General features: G+C 39.2%; 1 protein-coding gene across 7 annotated transcripts in view; it reads left to right on the top strand.

The window, feature by feature from the left end:
• The window catches only part of LAMA2 (laminin subunit alpha 2), a 470,353-nt gene that overhangs the window by 321,867 nt on the left and 134,294 nt on the right, over positions 1–14,192 (top strand). For all 7 annotated transcript variants that reach the window (XM_065588563.1, XM_065588564.1, XM_065588566.1 and 4 more), the window contains 5 exons: positions 960–1,103; positions 8,281–8,460; positions 9,324–9,512; positions 9,605–9,738; positions 13,845–13,962. In XM_065588563.1, the coding sequence (XP_065444635.1) occupies positions 960–1,103; positions 8,281–8,460; positions 9,324–9,512; positions 9,605–9,738; positions 13,845–13,962 (765 nt within the window). The remainder of the gene's footprint in view (positions 1–959; positions 1,104–8,280; positions 8,461–9,323; positions 9,513–9,604; positions 9,739–13,844; positions 13,963–14,192) is intronic.

The raw sequence follows: 14,192 nt of genomic DNA on the forward strand, positions 1-14,192 counted from the left end.
GTTGTCTTTATTTACGTGATCCTGGCATCGTTGTGAATCCAAACACAATAGCATGGTGCTCCTATATAAGAATCAGAAACCGTAACTGAGTAGGAGCAAAAGCAGTGACATTGACCATTTAAGGCTGATAGAAAAAAGGTTAAACAAATGGTGTAAATGAAATTAGATAAATAGTCAACATTCTTTCAATTTTAATACTCTGATTTGGTGATAGTAATAGAAATAGAGATTTTTTTCCTGGCATGTTTTATATTGACATTGTTCTTTAAATAAAATATTCAGCTCTTTAATATTGCCTGTGAGTGTTAAAATGCCACAGAACTGGTATAAAAATCCTTTCAAAAAGGCTCAGTGTAAATGCTGGGTACATCCAGTGCTATACAGTCTAGCTTTCTTTATTGGGAATAATGGTGTAGTGGAATTAAAAGTATTGACATTACAACAGTGAATAGCTGCACATTTCAGCCCTTTAAATATTGTTCAGTGATGCGGAAAAACAATCAGATGAAGAGAGAAAGTGGGAACGTTTTTCCGCCCTTGATATTTCTATAAAAATAAATTCCTCAGCTAGTACAGTTAGTCCCATACCTTAATTATTCTGACATGTCAAGATAAACTCATAGCAGACAAAAGGTTTGATTAACCCATCAATTTTGGAGGGCATAATTTCACTGATTTTTATCAATAAGCTGCTAAGCACTCCATATCAAAAGTGCAATTTGTTTTCCTACACGTACCTCGACCAACATGGAGCCAGCATCCTCTGCCCATACTTATCTAGTGGATAGAGGTATGATATATGTGTGATTGGAGGCTGAAAACCTTAAGCCTTACATTTTTCTTTAAACCTACTGTTCTCATCCAAACCCCTTTATTGTGCGTGGGATGTGGGGCAGGGGGTTGGTTTTGTTTTTTGGTGTGTCTAAATAAAGCTCTTCCCCATGCTCTTTCTCTTGCAGGTTAACGTGGAAGGTGTCCACTGTGACAGGTGCAGGTCTGGAATGTTTGGACTCTATGCCAAAAACCCACTTGGCTGCAACAGCTGCTATTGCTTTGGCCTGACTACTCGGTGCAGTGAGGCAAAGGGGCTGATCCGCATGTGGGTGAGTAGGGAACTGCTGAGCCGTGTAATGTGATAATGTCGTTTCCTGCTGGCTTCTTTTAGTCAGGCACAGAGAGGTAACTAGGAAATGGCAAAACGTTTAAGCAGTCTTTTCCCCTGCGTACTTTGAGAAGTAGAGAGAGAGGAGCATGTTCCATTAGACAATCAGGGTCAAGGCATTAAAAAAAAATTGTTTGATAGTGTAATAGATGTCAAGCCAAAGTAAAGCTATTAAAACCCAGTAAAAAGCAGTGTACTCAAGTGTGGGAAAATTGTACTGTGACGATCCAGTGCACTAGAGCATTGACTCAGAGATGAGAATCTGAACTTGCACAGTTTCCCTAACCATATACCAGGATCATTGTTGCTTGTTGTTAAATAACTCCTCATTTTTCCCCTTATCATTTTTTTTAAAGTTGTGCTTGTGACAGATGCTAATCTATTTAAATCCTGGGTTGGTGGGTGGAGCCCACTTGAACAACAAAAGACCTGTCCCCTCAGAAGAGAGAGGTACCACAGATCCCATGCTGGATTGACAGTCCTGGTGACTGAAGTCCGCTGTTTATCTCTAGCACTTTTTCTTCCCCCGATAGACGGAGAGGGTTTCCAGATGAGCTGTGTTGGTGCAGCTTTATCAATCCGACATGGGTTGGGTCAAGAGGAAGGTGATAAAATCAGTCATGCCACAGAGCTAATGAAAGCATCAATCCTTTTGCAAACTCTGTTTTGGTCTTTATATGAGGGTATAAAGCTGAAGCATTATTTAAAGCTTTTTTTTTATTCCCCTCTTTTTATTCACCCTTCTTTGAATTCTGAGATTTAAACAAGACTTTGCAGATTCACATTGTAGATACCTGGGCCTTTATAGTTTTGAATACTCCAGTCTATCTCAAAACAGAGTCAGTGCCATTTGAAAAGCCATAAATTCACAAACTTCATGCGGCTGATGAAAATCTTTAAGGTAGTTCATGTGTGTAAACCATTTTCTTGCTGGCTGATGTACTTGGTGAATGGTGGCAAGACCCATCTCCAGGAACATGACTTTGAAGTTGGCAGCTGGAAGGAATACTTCCATGTCCTGTTACTGCACAGCAGCTCCTGAGAATACAATCAGCACAATAATTGAATACCATGCTGAGCCTCTCCTTTTCCTCAGTGCCCAAATGGCATTTTGTGAAACCCAGATGTGATTTTTTCATTAGCTTAATTGTTGTTCCAGACTCCTTAGCATTATGGTGTCTGCATTTCTGCTTTTTATTTTATTGTTCTCTCTGTGTTTGTCCAGCTTGTCACATGTTTTCTATGAACAATCTCGGTAATTCTGGGCAGAAGTTATTCCCGTTTTCTTTTGACCACAGCAATGATTTGGCTGGCATATTATTGATTTTCTTTCAGTGAGGTTGCTAACATCTAAATAGTTGTGGAATGCCATTACATTATCCAATCAGTGACTTTTGGGCTCACACAGTTTAGTGTATTTGAGAACACAGTAATTTGTTTGAATTTTAAATGAAAGAGATGCAAGTGGGGCTGTGCAGTACAAAGAGTTCATACACTTGCCTGAGACCCAAAACAGATTAGAACTGGAAAAGGAGATATTTTATTGTGGTACTGGTTCACATAGACCACTAATAAGCCTACATCTTGGAAAAACTTCCTCATTCCCACCCCCTATCCCCACCCCAAACCTGCTGAAGCATGCTCAATGCAGCTTTAGGGCTGCTAGCAGGAAATATGTATTCTCACACTGGCCACTAGGTTTCACCAATCATAACAAAAATATCTAAAACATTATACTCCTTTCCCTCTGAATCATTAATAATAATAATAAACATAAAACATTAACATTGCAACAACAAAACAAAACATCCTGACTAATTGGCTGGGTACACTACTTCAAACCTCAGGCAAGTGCAAGGAATTTTTCTGCCATCTCTAGCATAATTGCCATACCTTTGGGCTCCCCTGAAACCCCTTCCACTTGGTTCCCCAAGAATTCAGTCTCGTCACCCAGGTTTTTATTTGGCATACAGGAAAGCTACAGTGAGTTGATCAGACTCAAACGTAGGTGGGTGGAGGTGGGTCATAGCTCACATCCAACGTTACACAGCAAACCTCTTACTTTGTATACATTTACACGTGACATTACATTTACTGTGCATTGCATCACATGTTTTAGGATTAGCTTGGTCACTTTGTAGGAACCAATCCCTGTACAGCATGCTCTGTCCACACACTGTCCATGCACAACGTATTTCTTACGTCATCTTCTATTTCAGGGATATCTTACCCATTGTTATCTTGACCACTGTAAATGGTTCCCTGGGTGTTCCTCCTTATCTTAGTTAGAACAGACATTCTGTTTCCAGACTGCTGATCCATTTACATCCTTAATCCTGTCTCCCAAGAAATGAGTCCTCATCCATGTCCATTACTCATATCAAGACAGGCCTACACCGTACTAATACAAGTCCAGTCTATCTCTAGGTTTGGGAGATTTTTGGAACTGTGCAATGGAAACACCTGTGATCCTTGATCAGTAGCAGATGCAGAAGGACTTTCTGATTATACAACCATCTCTGCAGATTTAATGTCCAAGTCTGTTGTAGTGGTTGATATGAGGTCCACAGCAATCTCACTATTTCTGGATGTAGCAATTGGGTAGTCTAATGACTTTGCAACACCTGTTACTTCAATATCCAAATGAGAATTGTCTGCTGGTGATGTCTCGTGGTACTGCAGATGAACATGATTGTGATATCTATGAGTGTGCCTCCCATCTGATAACTCAGTTACCCAAGAAAGTGGTTTAGCATGTGCTATGATGCAAACAGATAACCAGTTCGTGCCATAAGAGCATATACTGTATTATGTGCACCTAATGTTCTTGATGACACTCAGACATCATAGTATAACTTTTGTGCTGCCTGCTTTTCCTTCAGCTTAGCAGCTTTAACAGTGTAGAGTGTCCAAATGAGTTCTTAGTTTCCTTCCCATTAAGAGTTTCTGCAGGTGACTTTCCTGTTGTGGCTAGTGGCATCATGCAATAGTGGAAAAGAAGCATGGCCAGTTTGGCTTCTATGCCATCTTCTGCATGGACAGCCCATTCTACTAGACCATTTGAGGAAGGGTGGTTTGGTGCAGTCCTATGGATTTGATGCTGGTTTCCCCCCCCCCCCCATAAATTCCTGAAATACAACACCAGTGAGCTGGGGACCATTGTCACTCGTCTCTGTCTCAAGCAATCCAAAAATGGAAAATGTAAGTCAAAGTTTATCAAGTGTAGCCTCAGTTGTGGAGGAGGGAATTACGTATACTGCAGTCCATTTTGAATGAACACCAATTATTATTAAAAGCATTTTCTCCATAAATGGACCAGCATAGTCTACATGAAGCCTTGTGTAGGATCACTGAAGCCACTCCCATGAGTGCAAAGGAACTTTCAGTGGAGCATGGCAGCTAGATTGTGCAACAGTGTGTGGTTTGCCAACAGTGTCGATTTTCTGATCCATTCCCGGGCACCACACACAACTGATCGTGACTCCCTTCATGTGAACAGTGCCAGAATGTGCTTCATGTAACAACTTCAGTACCACTGATCTACTTACTGGAGGTACAATCACTCAGGATTCTAATAATAAGCACCCAACCTGGACACTTAAAGAATCCTTTAGGGAGTAGTAATATTGGAGCTCTCTGTCCAGCCAGTTGTAACCATTCTCTGTACTTACGACAATAATGGGTCTCTCTCTGTCTCTCTTTTTATCTGTGCTGCCTCAATTAGAGAAGTGGACAGTAATACAATAGGGAGGATGGTTCCTGTAGGTTGAGGTACTCTGGGCCGGCTATCCGGTAAAGGAAGTCTACTCAGAGCATCTCAATGCTTTTCCAGGTTTATAATCAAACTCATAGTCGTAAGCTGATAAGGTGAGAGCCCATCTCTGAATTCTGGCAAATGCTATAGGGGGTACAGGTTTGTGCTCACCAAACGTATCTTTCAGAGGTTTATGGTCTGTGTATAACAAAATGCCTGCCATATAGGTAAGAGTGAAACTTCTTTACCCCCCAAAGACTACTGCTAGCCCTTCTTATTCTGGTTTGGAGAAAAAAATTCTGCTGGAGCTGGTGACCTTGTTGCATAACTGATTGGATGCTCAGACCCATGTGATATTCAGTGTGCTAGTACCACTTCCATTCCATATGATGAGGCATCATAAGACAATACTTGCTTTTTCTGGCTTTTATAATGAACTAAAAAGTTTGACTGTAGCAATTCCTTTGCTTCTGCAAAAACTATTTCTTGTTTTTGACTGCACTAGAATTGTATCCCTTTCTGTAACAGTTTGTGTAAGTGAGCCAGTACAGTTGCCATTTCGGTAAAAATTTGCTATAATAATTTAGCCTGGCTAGAAAGGATTTCAATTTGGACATTGGCTTTGCTGGTGGTGCCTCGGTAATGGTCCATGCCTTCTCCTCTACTGAATGTAAGCCAGTTGCATCAGTTTTGTTCCCAGGTAAGTTACTCCAGCAGTCTGAAAAATACACTTCTCCCTCTTAAGATGCATATCTGCATCAGACAATTTTTGTAGGACCTGGTCCAAATTTTGTAAGTGTTCTGACTCAGATTCCCCTGTAATCAGGATATCATCAAGGTGTACTCAGACATGTGGCATGCCTTGGAATAAATTGTCCATTGCCCTTTGATAAATACTTGGCTCTGCTGACAGTCTGAATGGGAGGCAGTTGTAATGAAAGAACACTTTGGGAGTATTGATCATTACATAGCCGTTAGAACCAAGTCCAGAGGAATTTGAAGGTATCCATTACTTAAATCAAATTTTGTGAAAGGTTTTCCCCCAGATAAGGTAGCATACAGGTCTTCAATCCTGAGGAGTGGATACCTATCTAACTTGGCCACACTATTGACCATAACCTTGTAGTCCCAGTGTAGTCTCACTCCACCAACTGATTTCAACACTGGGATAATAGGAGCAGCCTAGAATGAGAATTGGACAGGCTCAATAATATCAACTAGCTGTAATTGGTCCAGTTCTTGGTCTACCTCATGATTCATGGAATAGGGTAGTTGCCTTGGCTTAAAGAAACATGGTTTAGCATCTGGATCCATGTAAATTCTGCCAGTGACCCATTTCAAAGTACCAAGACCCTCCTTGAACAGCTCTGAGTGTGTTTTCAATAAGTGCTTCTACATCTAGTACATAGACATGGCTGATATCTGCCCAGTTACATTTTAATAGCTTTAACCAGTCTTGCCCGAGGAGGCTGGGGCCTTCCCCCTTCACTACTACAAAAGGCTTTTGATCCTGGTATCCCACCTCCACATTGACTTTACCTCTCACTGGAACTTGTTCTCCTGTATATATACATAACACCACCTTTGCTACTCCCAGCTATAGTGTATTGTTCCTTGGCCACAACTGGTGATATGTAACTTCACTGATTATAGACAGAGAAGCTCCTGTATCAGTCTCCAGGGTTATTCTTTGTCCATCAATTGTAACATCCATTTACAGTGCCATCTCCTTTTGGCTTTTGTTGGTAACATAAACATAGTATACACCAAGTCCTCAGTTCCTCTTCCTTCTCTGCAATATGACAAACCTCTTTCTTGTGACCCACATTTTCCCTTCCATATGTCCATTTTGTACAGCATGCTTTTGTAAGATGACTTCGCTTCTGGCAAATTCAGCACTCTGTAGCCGTATATGGACAGGTGGATATAGTCCTGTTTCTCCCAACCTCTAAAGCAATGTTGTGTGTTCTTAAGGCGATACCTCTTTTTACTTAAAGATTCACTTATTTTGTGTGGAATGCTGGACAACTTGTGTATGGTGGGTCCCCAAAACAGTTTGGCTATCTACCTGTTGTTTAGTGCTTCCCTGTAAATCCAAAACATGCTGCGCACCTACTTCCATACCTTACGCTATTTCCAGAGCTTTGTCAAAACTAAGGTGGACTCTGCCAACAAACATCTTTGAACTCTTTCATCACTGAACCACAGATAAGTCTATCCCACAGCATGGCATTTACTGTATCTCCAAAACCACAATGCTCTGATAAATTATGCAGTTCTTCTACAAAAACTACTATGGACCACATTCCAGGTTGGCGGGAGAAACTGTTAAATTCAAAATGCTGCACAATTTCTGATGGCATGGGGATCTAATGGTGCAAGACTACTTTAACCAGCTCATCAAAGGAGTTGGCACTGGCCTTTTCCAGTGCCACCAAACTTCTAATTAAACTGTATGTGTTTGCTCCAAAAACTCTCAATAACATGACTTGTTTCTTGTGATCATCCTCTTTACCATTTGCAATGAAGTACTGCGAGAGTCTCTGAGTACTGAATCCAGTTCTCCCATTCTGCATCATACTCTTTCATTTTTCCACATACAGCCATATGGAAAGCCAAAAAAAGTTGTCACTTGCACAGTATGTAGAAATTTCGGATGGTTGTTTTCAGTTTATCCTCATTGCCAATGTAGTATATGAGACCCAAAACAGATTAGAACTGAAAAAGAAAATATTTTATTGTGGTACAGGACCACACAGACAACTAATCAGTCTCCATCTTAGAAAAAAAAATCCTCACATCCCTCCAACCCACTGGAGCATGCTCAGGACAGCCTTAGAGCTTCTAACAGTAAATAGTTATTCTCACATTGGCTGCCCGGTGACTATAAGTGTAACAAAAATGCCTATATTTCGCCTGTCTACCCTGTAGGTCTAGATCTTAAGTGAAAATAAGAGGTGTGTTTCATCTTAATATAAGATTCTTAGACTCTGAACAGAGGTGTGGTCCAGGATTGAAATAACAGACATATCCAAGTTTTATGAACAAGCTACATTGTCAGAGGTCTGTGAAGAGCTTGCAGACGTGTTCATATCACACTGTATTTGGCTCTAGCCAGTGCTGGTTTTTCCTCACTTTCATGAGCACTAAATGCAAAGGGCTAGATGGTGGAACTCTTACAGTGCGCAACATTTACTCAAATAGTTCTATTTAGTGGGACTACTCACATGACTAGTGTGAAAGTAAGTACAACCAGTTTTTAAGAGAATAAAAATTAAAAGAATAACAAGACTTTGCCTACATGAAAAAAGCTTGAAAAAATAAACTGTTTGATTTTTCTTTTTAATCCCTTTAATATGTGCAGCTGACCTTGAAGCCAGAACAGATGGTTCTGCCACTGGTAGATGAAAACCTTCAGGACAGTACTACCAGAGGAGTTGTATTCCAGCATCCAGAGATAGTAGCTAACATTGAACTGGTGATGCAAGATCTCCAATCAGAACCTATTTACTGGAAACTTCCGGAGCAGTTTGAAGGACGGAAGGTAAAGACGATTCCTTTGAGTTCTGACAAAAAATGACATTTTAGAAATGCTTCTGATTCCTCTATTGGGAAAATCACAGCAAACTGGAAGGTGCTTGCAAAGAATAAATATTTTTGTCATTACCATTTGTCATGGCAAAATTGTTACAAAAATAATAGGAAATTCTATTAATTGTCATCAAAACTTGGAATCCTGTAACATCAATACTATCTTAAACTAGATATTTAATCATACAAATATATAAGAAATATGCTACTAATGGGAATTTTATTGTCCAGCGCAGGCAGTGATAGCCAACAGATCTGTCAGGAATTCCAGATTTTAGCTTGTGATTTTATTTATTTGCACAAGATGGAGCTTTTCACAAAACTACTATTTTTAAAAAAGTGTAGGGATTGTATTAAGTTAATATTTCACTCTGTGACTCCCTGCCTCTCCCAATCTGACAGAAATACTACACAAGCTTTGTATGTCTTGTGTAGACACAGTTTGTTGAAAATGTTTGAAACAGCCTTCTCTTTGGGCCTTTTGCACCTCTGTGGCTCTATTGTGTGTTGCACTTTTGAAGTTCCCATGGGCTCATGGGAATGTTGATATTCCCACAGAATCTCACAAAGAGGGACATTTGTTTTTACAGTTCTCCAGAAGCAGATTACCTTCACGTATGTCTGTGCACAATCGTTGATCTCCCTATATTCCAAGTAGCACATGCCTCTGTACACACACACACACACACACACACACACACACACACACATTCTCATGTATCTATACATCCATTTGTAATACTTACATATCCATCATGTATGCACAGAGATGTATGTGTAGCTAACTGTAACTGGTATCTCTCTTTGCTTCGTTAGCTGACTGCTTATGGAGGGAAACTGAAGTATGCTATCTACTTTGAAGCACGCGAGGAGACGGGTTTTGCTACCTATAATCCCCAGGCCATCATCAGAGGTGGGCCTCCCACACGTACTAGAACTATCATCCGGCATATGGCTGCCCCTTTGATTGGCCAGCTGACAAGACATGAGATAGAGATGACAGAGGTAATGTTTTAGTCTGTTCTGTTTCAGAATGTTAACCCTTGGTTCTGTTGATACCGTTAACTGGCTGGCTTTTGTCTTACTGTTTCCTTCAGCATGAATGGAGATACCATGGTGATGACCCAAGAGTCAGTAGTACTGTGACACGTGATGACTTCATGGATGTGTTGTACAACATTCATTACATTCTTATTAAGGCTTCTTATGGCAGCATCATGAGACAAAGCAGGTAACAATTTTATGCAATAGCCTGAAATACTTCAGTCATCCCAGCTAGTTCACTCGAGACTTCAAACTGAATTTTTAATCCAGGCACAAAATCAGTGGGACGTAAAAAAAGAGTAGGGTGTCTAGTAAAGCTGGAGAAGTCGGAGAAAGGCATTGTATTAAGAGAAAACCATAATTATTGTAGCCAAATGAGACTGGTATTCTCCGTATCCCAAAGCCAAGAAAAAAACAAAAATATATTTTGTAAACAGATTTGAATGTTATGCAAATATTGTGCTATTATATAAATATGAATTTTGGCCTGTGAAATATTTGTCTCTTGGCAATCAGTAGTGAATTAATGATTAGTGATTCAAATAGTGCCCACTTAAAATGACACTTATGCCAATATAGTAGAGGCAGATAAAAGTAATAGGCTACAAATATCTATCTAGATATAGAATTTCGAGAAGGTACTACTATGGTGGTAGAATTAAAAAGATGTGTAACTTTGCAATATTTGTGTAACAGAGACATGGAAGACTAGTAGCTGTGCCCTAAAAATTATAGAAGCAGATGGTTGTTATTTATTATTAATTATTATTTTTGTAAGTAATTTTAAAGGAACTAACCAACCATTCTCCAAACTTGGATGTCCCTTGCAGCTGCGGGTGTCACAGTCATTTCAGATTGTCTATTTTTGGCATGTTCAGTTTACAATATTGTGTGATGTGCACCGGGAAACTTTAGTTTAGAGGAGTGGGAAAGCAATTATGATTCCTCATGGGAAACTTTGAAAAGCATTCTCTTTGCTCCAGAAAAATATTCCATCTACTTATATCAATCACTGTTAGCACTACAGAGCCCAGCTCGGATGTGGAGAATGAGGTGAACTCTATCCTGGCTCATGTATCATAAGAAAAATTGCTATATGATAACCACTTTCAGAATCTTTATGCTGAGGTGTACAGAGATGGACACCTTATTCAAAGCTAGCTACACCAAAGCATAATGCACCTCGATTGGATCAGGGCTACTAGTGATGATGTGTAAATCAGGAGACGAGAGATTGACTTTCCAATTTCAGGGTGTGTTTGCAGGGATAGCAGTTGCAAAACCAAGGTGTGATTTTACAGAGTCACATTACAGAGTATAGCCTTTTATATAGCAGCAGGACTTGCTAAAGAGTTAATCTGTCCCCCTTCTGGTACCTCTCCACCTGTATATGATATCACAATTGATGTAGAGATGATTGTCATAAAGTTTTATGATATCTGTCTAGGCATTTATATAATGCTCATCACCATGATATTTGAGACATTAGGTGGAGAATTAGCAGGCAAACCCCTGCAATCTATACACAAGCAAAATGCCTGTTGATTTCAGAGGAAATTTTGTTTGAATAAGAACAGTAGAATCAAACCCAAAAATTCCTTAGAAGTCATTGGGAGATTAGCCTAAGAACTACAGACTTTGATTCAGAAGAGGAGTTAAACCACAGATGTAAGTCCATCCCTATTCAGAACAGCCCTTAAGCACATGCTTACCTTTGAACATGTACTTAAGTCCAGTGACTTAAAGTTAAGCATGTGCTTTAGTTGTGTCCTGGATGCTTTCCTGAATTGGAGCCTAACTCTTAACAAGCAAAGCTTCTCTTCTCCTCCAGTTGCCATTAGAGGGAAGAGAGTTATAGAAAAAATTATTATAAAGGACTACTGTCAATTTTTTTCAAAGTGTACAGTGAGGAGTTGATAGTTCTTTAATTGTAACATGAAAATTCTTTCAACTCAAATGTTTGAAAAAGCAGAGCTGCAGATGACTGATATACTGTAGAAAAACACTGTCAATGAAAATTCGAACCAGACCTAAGTGTAAAATAGCTTAATTCCAATGTTAGCCCAGTATTAGCCATATAATTTATCATTTGTTTTTGCAAGAAAGCTATGCTATTAAGGAGAGTTATTTAGAGGTTTCTACTAAAAATCCAAAGGCAAACATTTTTCTCCTACTGTGTTCATTTTGTTGTTCTCCTTTTTCACATTTACCACTCAAAATTGAAATATTTCTTTCATAGATTCAAATTAGATTTTGCTTTGCTTTTCAGGCAATTGGATTTTGATAATAAATTAGTTTGGATTGGAAGTATGCTTTCAATTTTACTGTTAATTGTTTCAGAATACTAGATGCTGATCAGGTAGCAGTGGTTAGACTGGTTTTCATTAGACATGCTTCAGGAAGCAACCAAACCTAACCTACCTTAAGTAACGCTTTTACCCAGACAACAAGTAGCTTTGTGGTTCCAATGTATATTGTTATGTAAATTCAGCTCTGGGACAGTATATAGTTTGTGCCGTACACAGAACATTGCCTCTGGTTTACGACTACACTGCAGTCTAAGGGCTTCAGTGCAGGCTGTATAGCCATGACAGGGACCTTGGATTCATACTTGCATTGGTAGCCCATGCTAAAGCCCATCGCTTCATGTACACAGCTATTTTTTGCTGTGCTCACATCATACCATAGATTTCAGTGTAGGCATATCCTGTATCTTGAAGATGATGGGGAAGCAGATTCCACTCTGTTTTTATATTAAATGTACAGGGAGTTCCATTCAAGCTTGTGTTGACACTCTATACAAAAACAATAATTTTGGACCGCATTTATTTTGCAGTTCATTGTTTTTGTCTCCTCTTTGTTCTAATTCTCTATTCCAGGTGACCCTCCTTCTCAAGGTATATGGGCTGGAGTGTGCTGCTGTCACTTGGGACATTGCATTGACTCAAGATATTAGTGGTGAACTCCGGATCCCATTGAAGTCAATCGCAAAACTCACATTGATTTGAATGGGTCAGGATTTTACCCTAGATTTGCTTATGGTCGTCCTGATGTTGGTGCCTATATACCAAGATGACAGGTGCAATAGATGTGCCTAGACAAACAGATCAGTATAATTGGGGGTATGGGGGTGGGAGAAATCTGTGAGTTGGGTCGTTTGGGAGTATGAACAGGAGCTAATTATTTCCATAAGTTTCTTTGTACTAACGCCGACACGCAGATATTTAATAAATAAATTCTGGCTGGATTAGCTTCTTTATTTTGATTTAACTCTTATTAAAGTATTCATATTCACTGATAGAAGAGAGAGAAATTTCCTCTCCTTGCTTAGATTTGGAATTATTTTGGGAAACTTTAAAATTTACATGGCTTGCCCTATATTTTTTACTTATTAAAGAACAACAAAGTTTAGTATTCATTTAAACAAAAAAGAATGAGAGGGCTAAAATGCCTCCTTTCGGCAAAGCAATGATTTTACAATCCCCTGGGATAAACTAATGCTTTAGAAATGTCTTTTGCTGTCATTGTCCATGCTTCATTTGATGCCCTTTAGAATCATTTTGTCTGTTCAGTGTATGTGGGGAGGATAGTTGGGAGATGAGGGTATAAGATATTAATATAATCAAGTGGACATTTGGGGAGGGAAAGAGTTGGCAGTCCCAACATGAAATGACATTAACCAACTTCTATGTGTTTCTTTGTTTTAAATATTTTGTTTATTTATCCTTGTGATTCTGAGAAAAAAAATGAATTCTGGCTAAGGTCTTAAAATTTCTGCTAAAAGGCAATTAACTGTCCAATGTCTTTGAAGTCTGTTCTATAGCTTGTTAGCTTGCTTTAGTTGCTGGGGATACGTTTTATTTTTTAAAAATGCCTCATTAGAAGCATATTTAGTGAATAAAGTTATTGTTGCACTCCTGGGAATTGTGAACTGGATCCAGGTTTAGTGTGAGACATCAATTTCTTACTGATCTGTTCAAATGAGGAGTCAGATATGGGCTTTTGTCAATATTTTGGCTGCAAATAGAAAAGAGGAGATGGAAGTAAGAAGAGTAGACGAGTTAGTTAAACTGCAGGGTAGAAATGGAAAATCAGATTGAAGGTATGTTGGGTTTGAAGTTTCCTTCATACATAGGCAAAAATAGAGCATTTTTTGTCTCATGTTGATGAGGCCAAGAGGGTTCAAGACAGCCAAATGAAGCTTTTTTCTCTTGTAATGGCTGACTTTGAACCTGCATTGAAACAATGCTTTATGGAGTTGATAAGCTTTGCTTGCTGGTTTGTGTTTTCCAGAATTTCTGAGATATCGATGGAAGTTGCTGAAGAAGGCAATGTGTCTGGAATGAGTCCTCGTGCTCACTTGATTGAGAAATGTGACTGCCCACTGGGCTATTCTGGCTTGTCATGTGAGGTACAGTGTTTGGTTAACCTTCATTAAATGTCTTTACTCTGTATTCATCTTTCAGCAGTAATGGTATGAGAAGAGTTTCAAATAATAACTATGCTTAACTAAGCCACCCACTCTCCCTTGATTTTATTCCCTCTGTTCCTTCTCTCCCAGGTCCCCATCCTTCAAAGTCTTTAATCACTTATTTAACTTTAAGCAGATGAGTAGTCCCATTGAAATCATTGGAATTATTC

The sequence above is a fragment of the Chrysemys picta genome, chromosome 3, assembly GCF_011386835.1.
Source record: "Chrysemys picta bellii isolate R12L10 chromosome 3, ASM1138683v2, whole genome shotgun sequence".
Classification (NCBI taxonomy): Eukaryota; Metazoa; Chordata; order Testudines; family Emydidae; genus Chrysemys; species Chrysemys picta.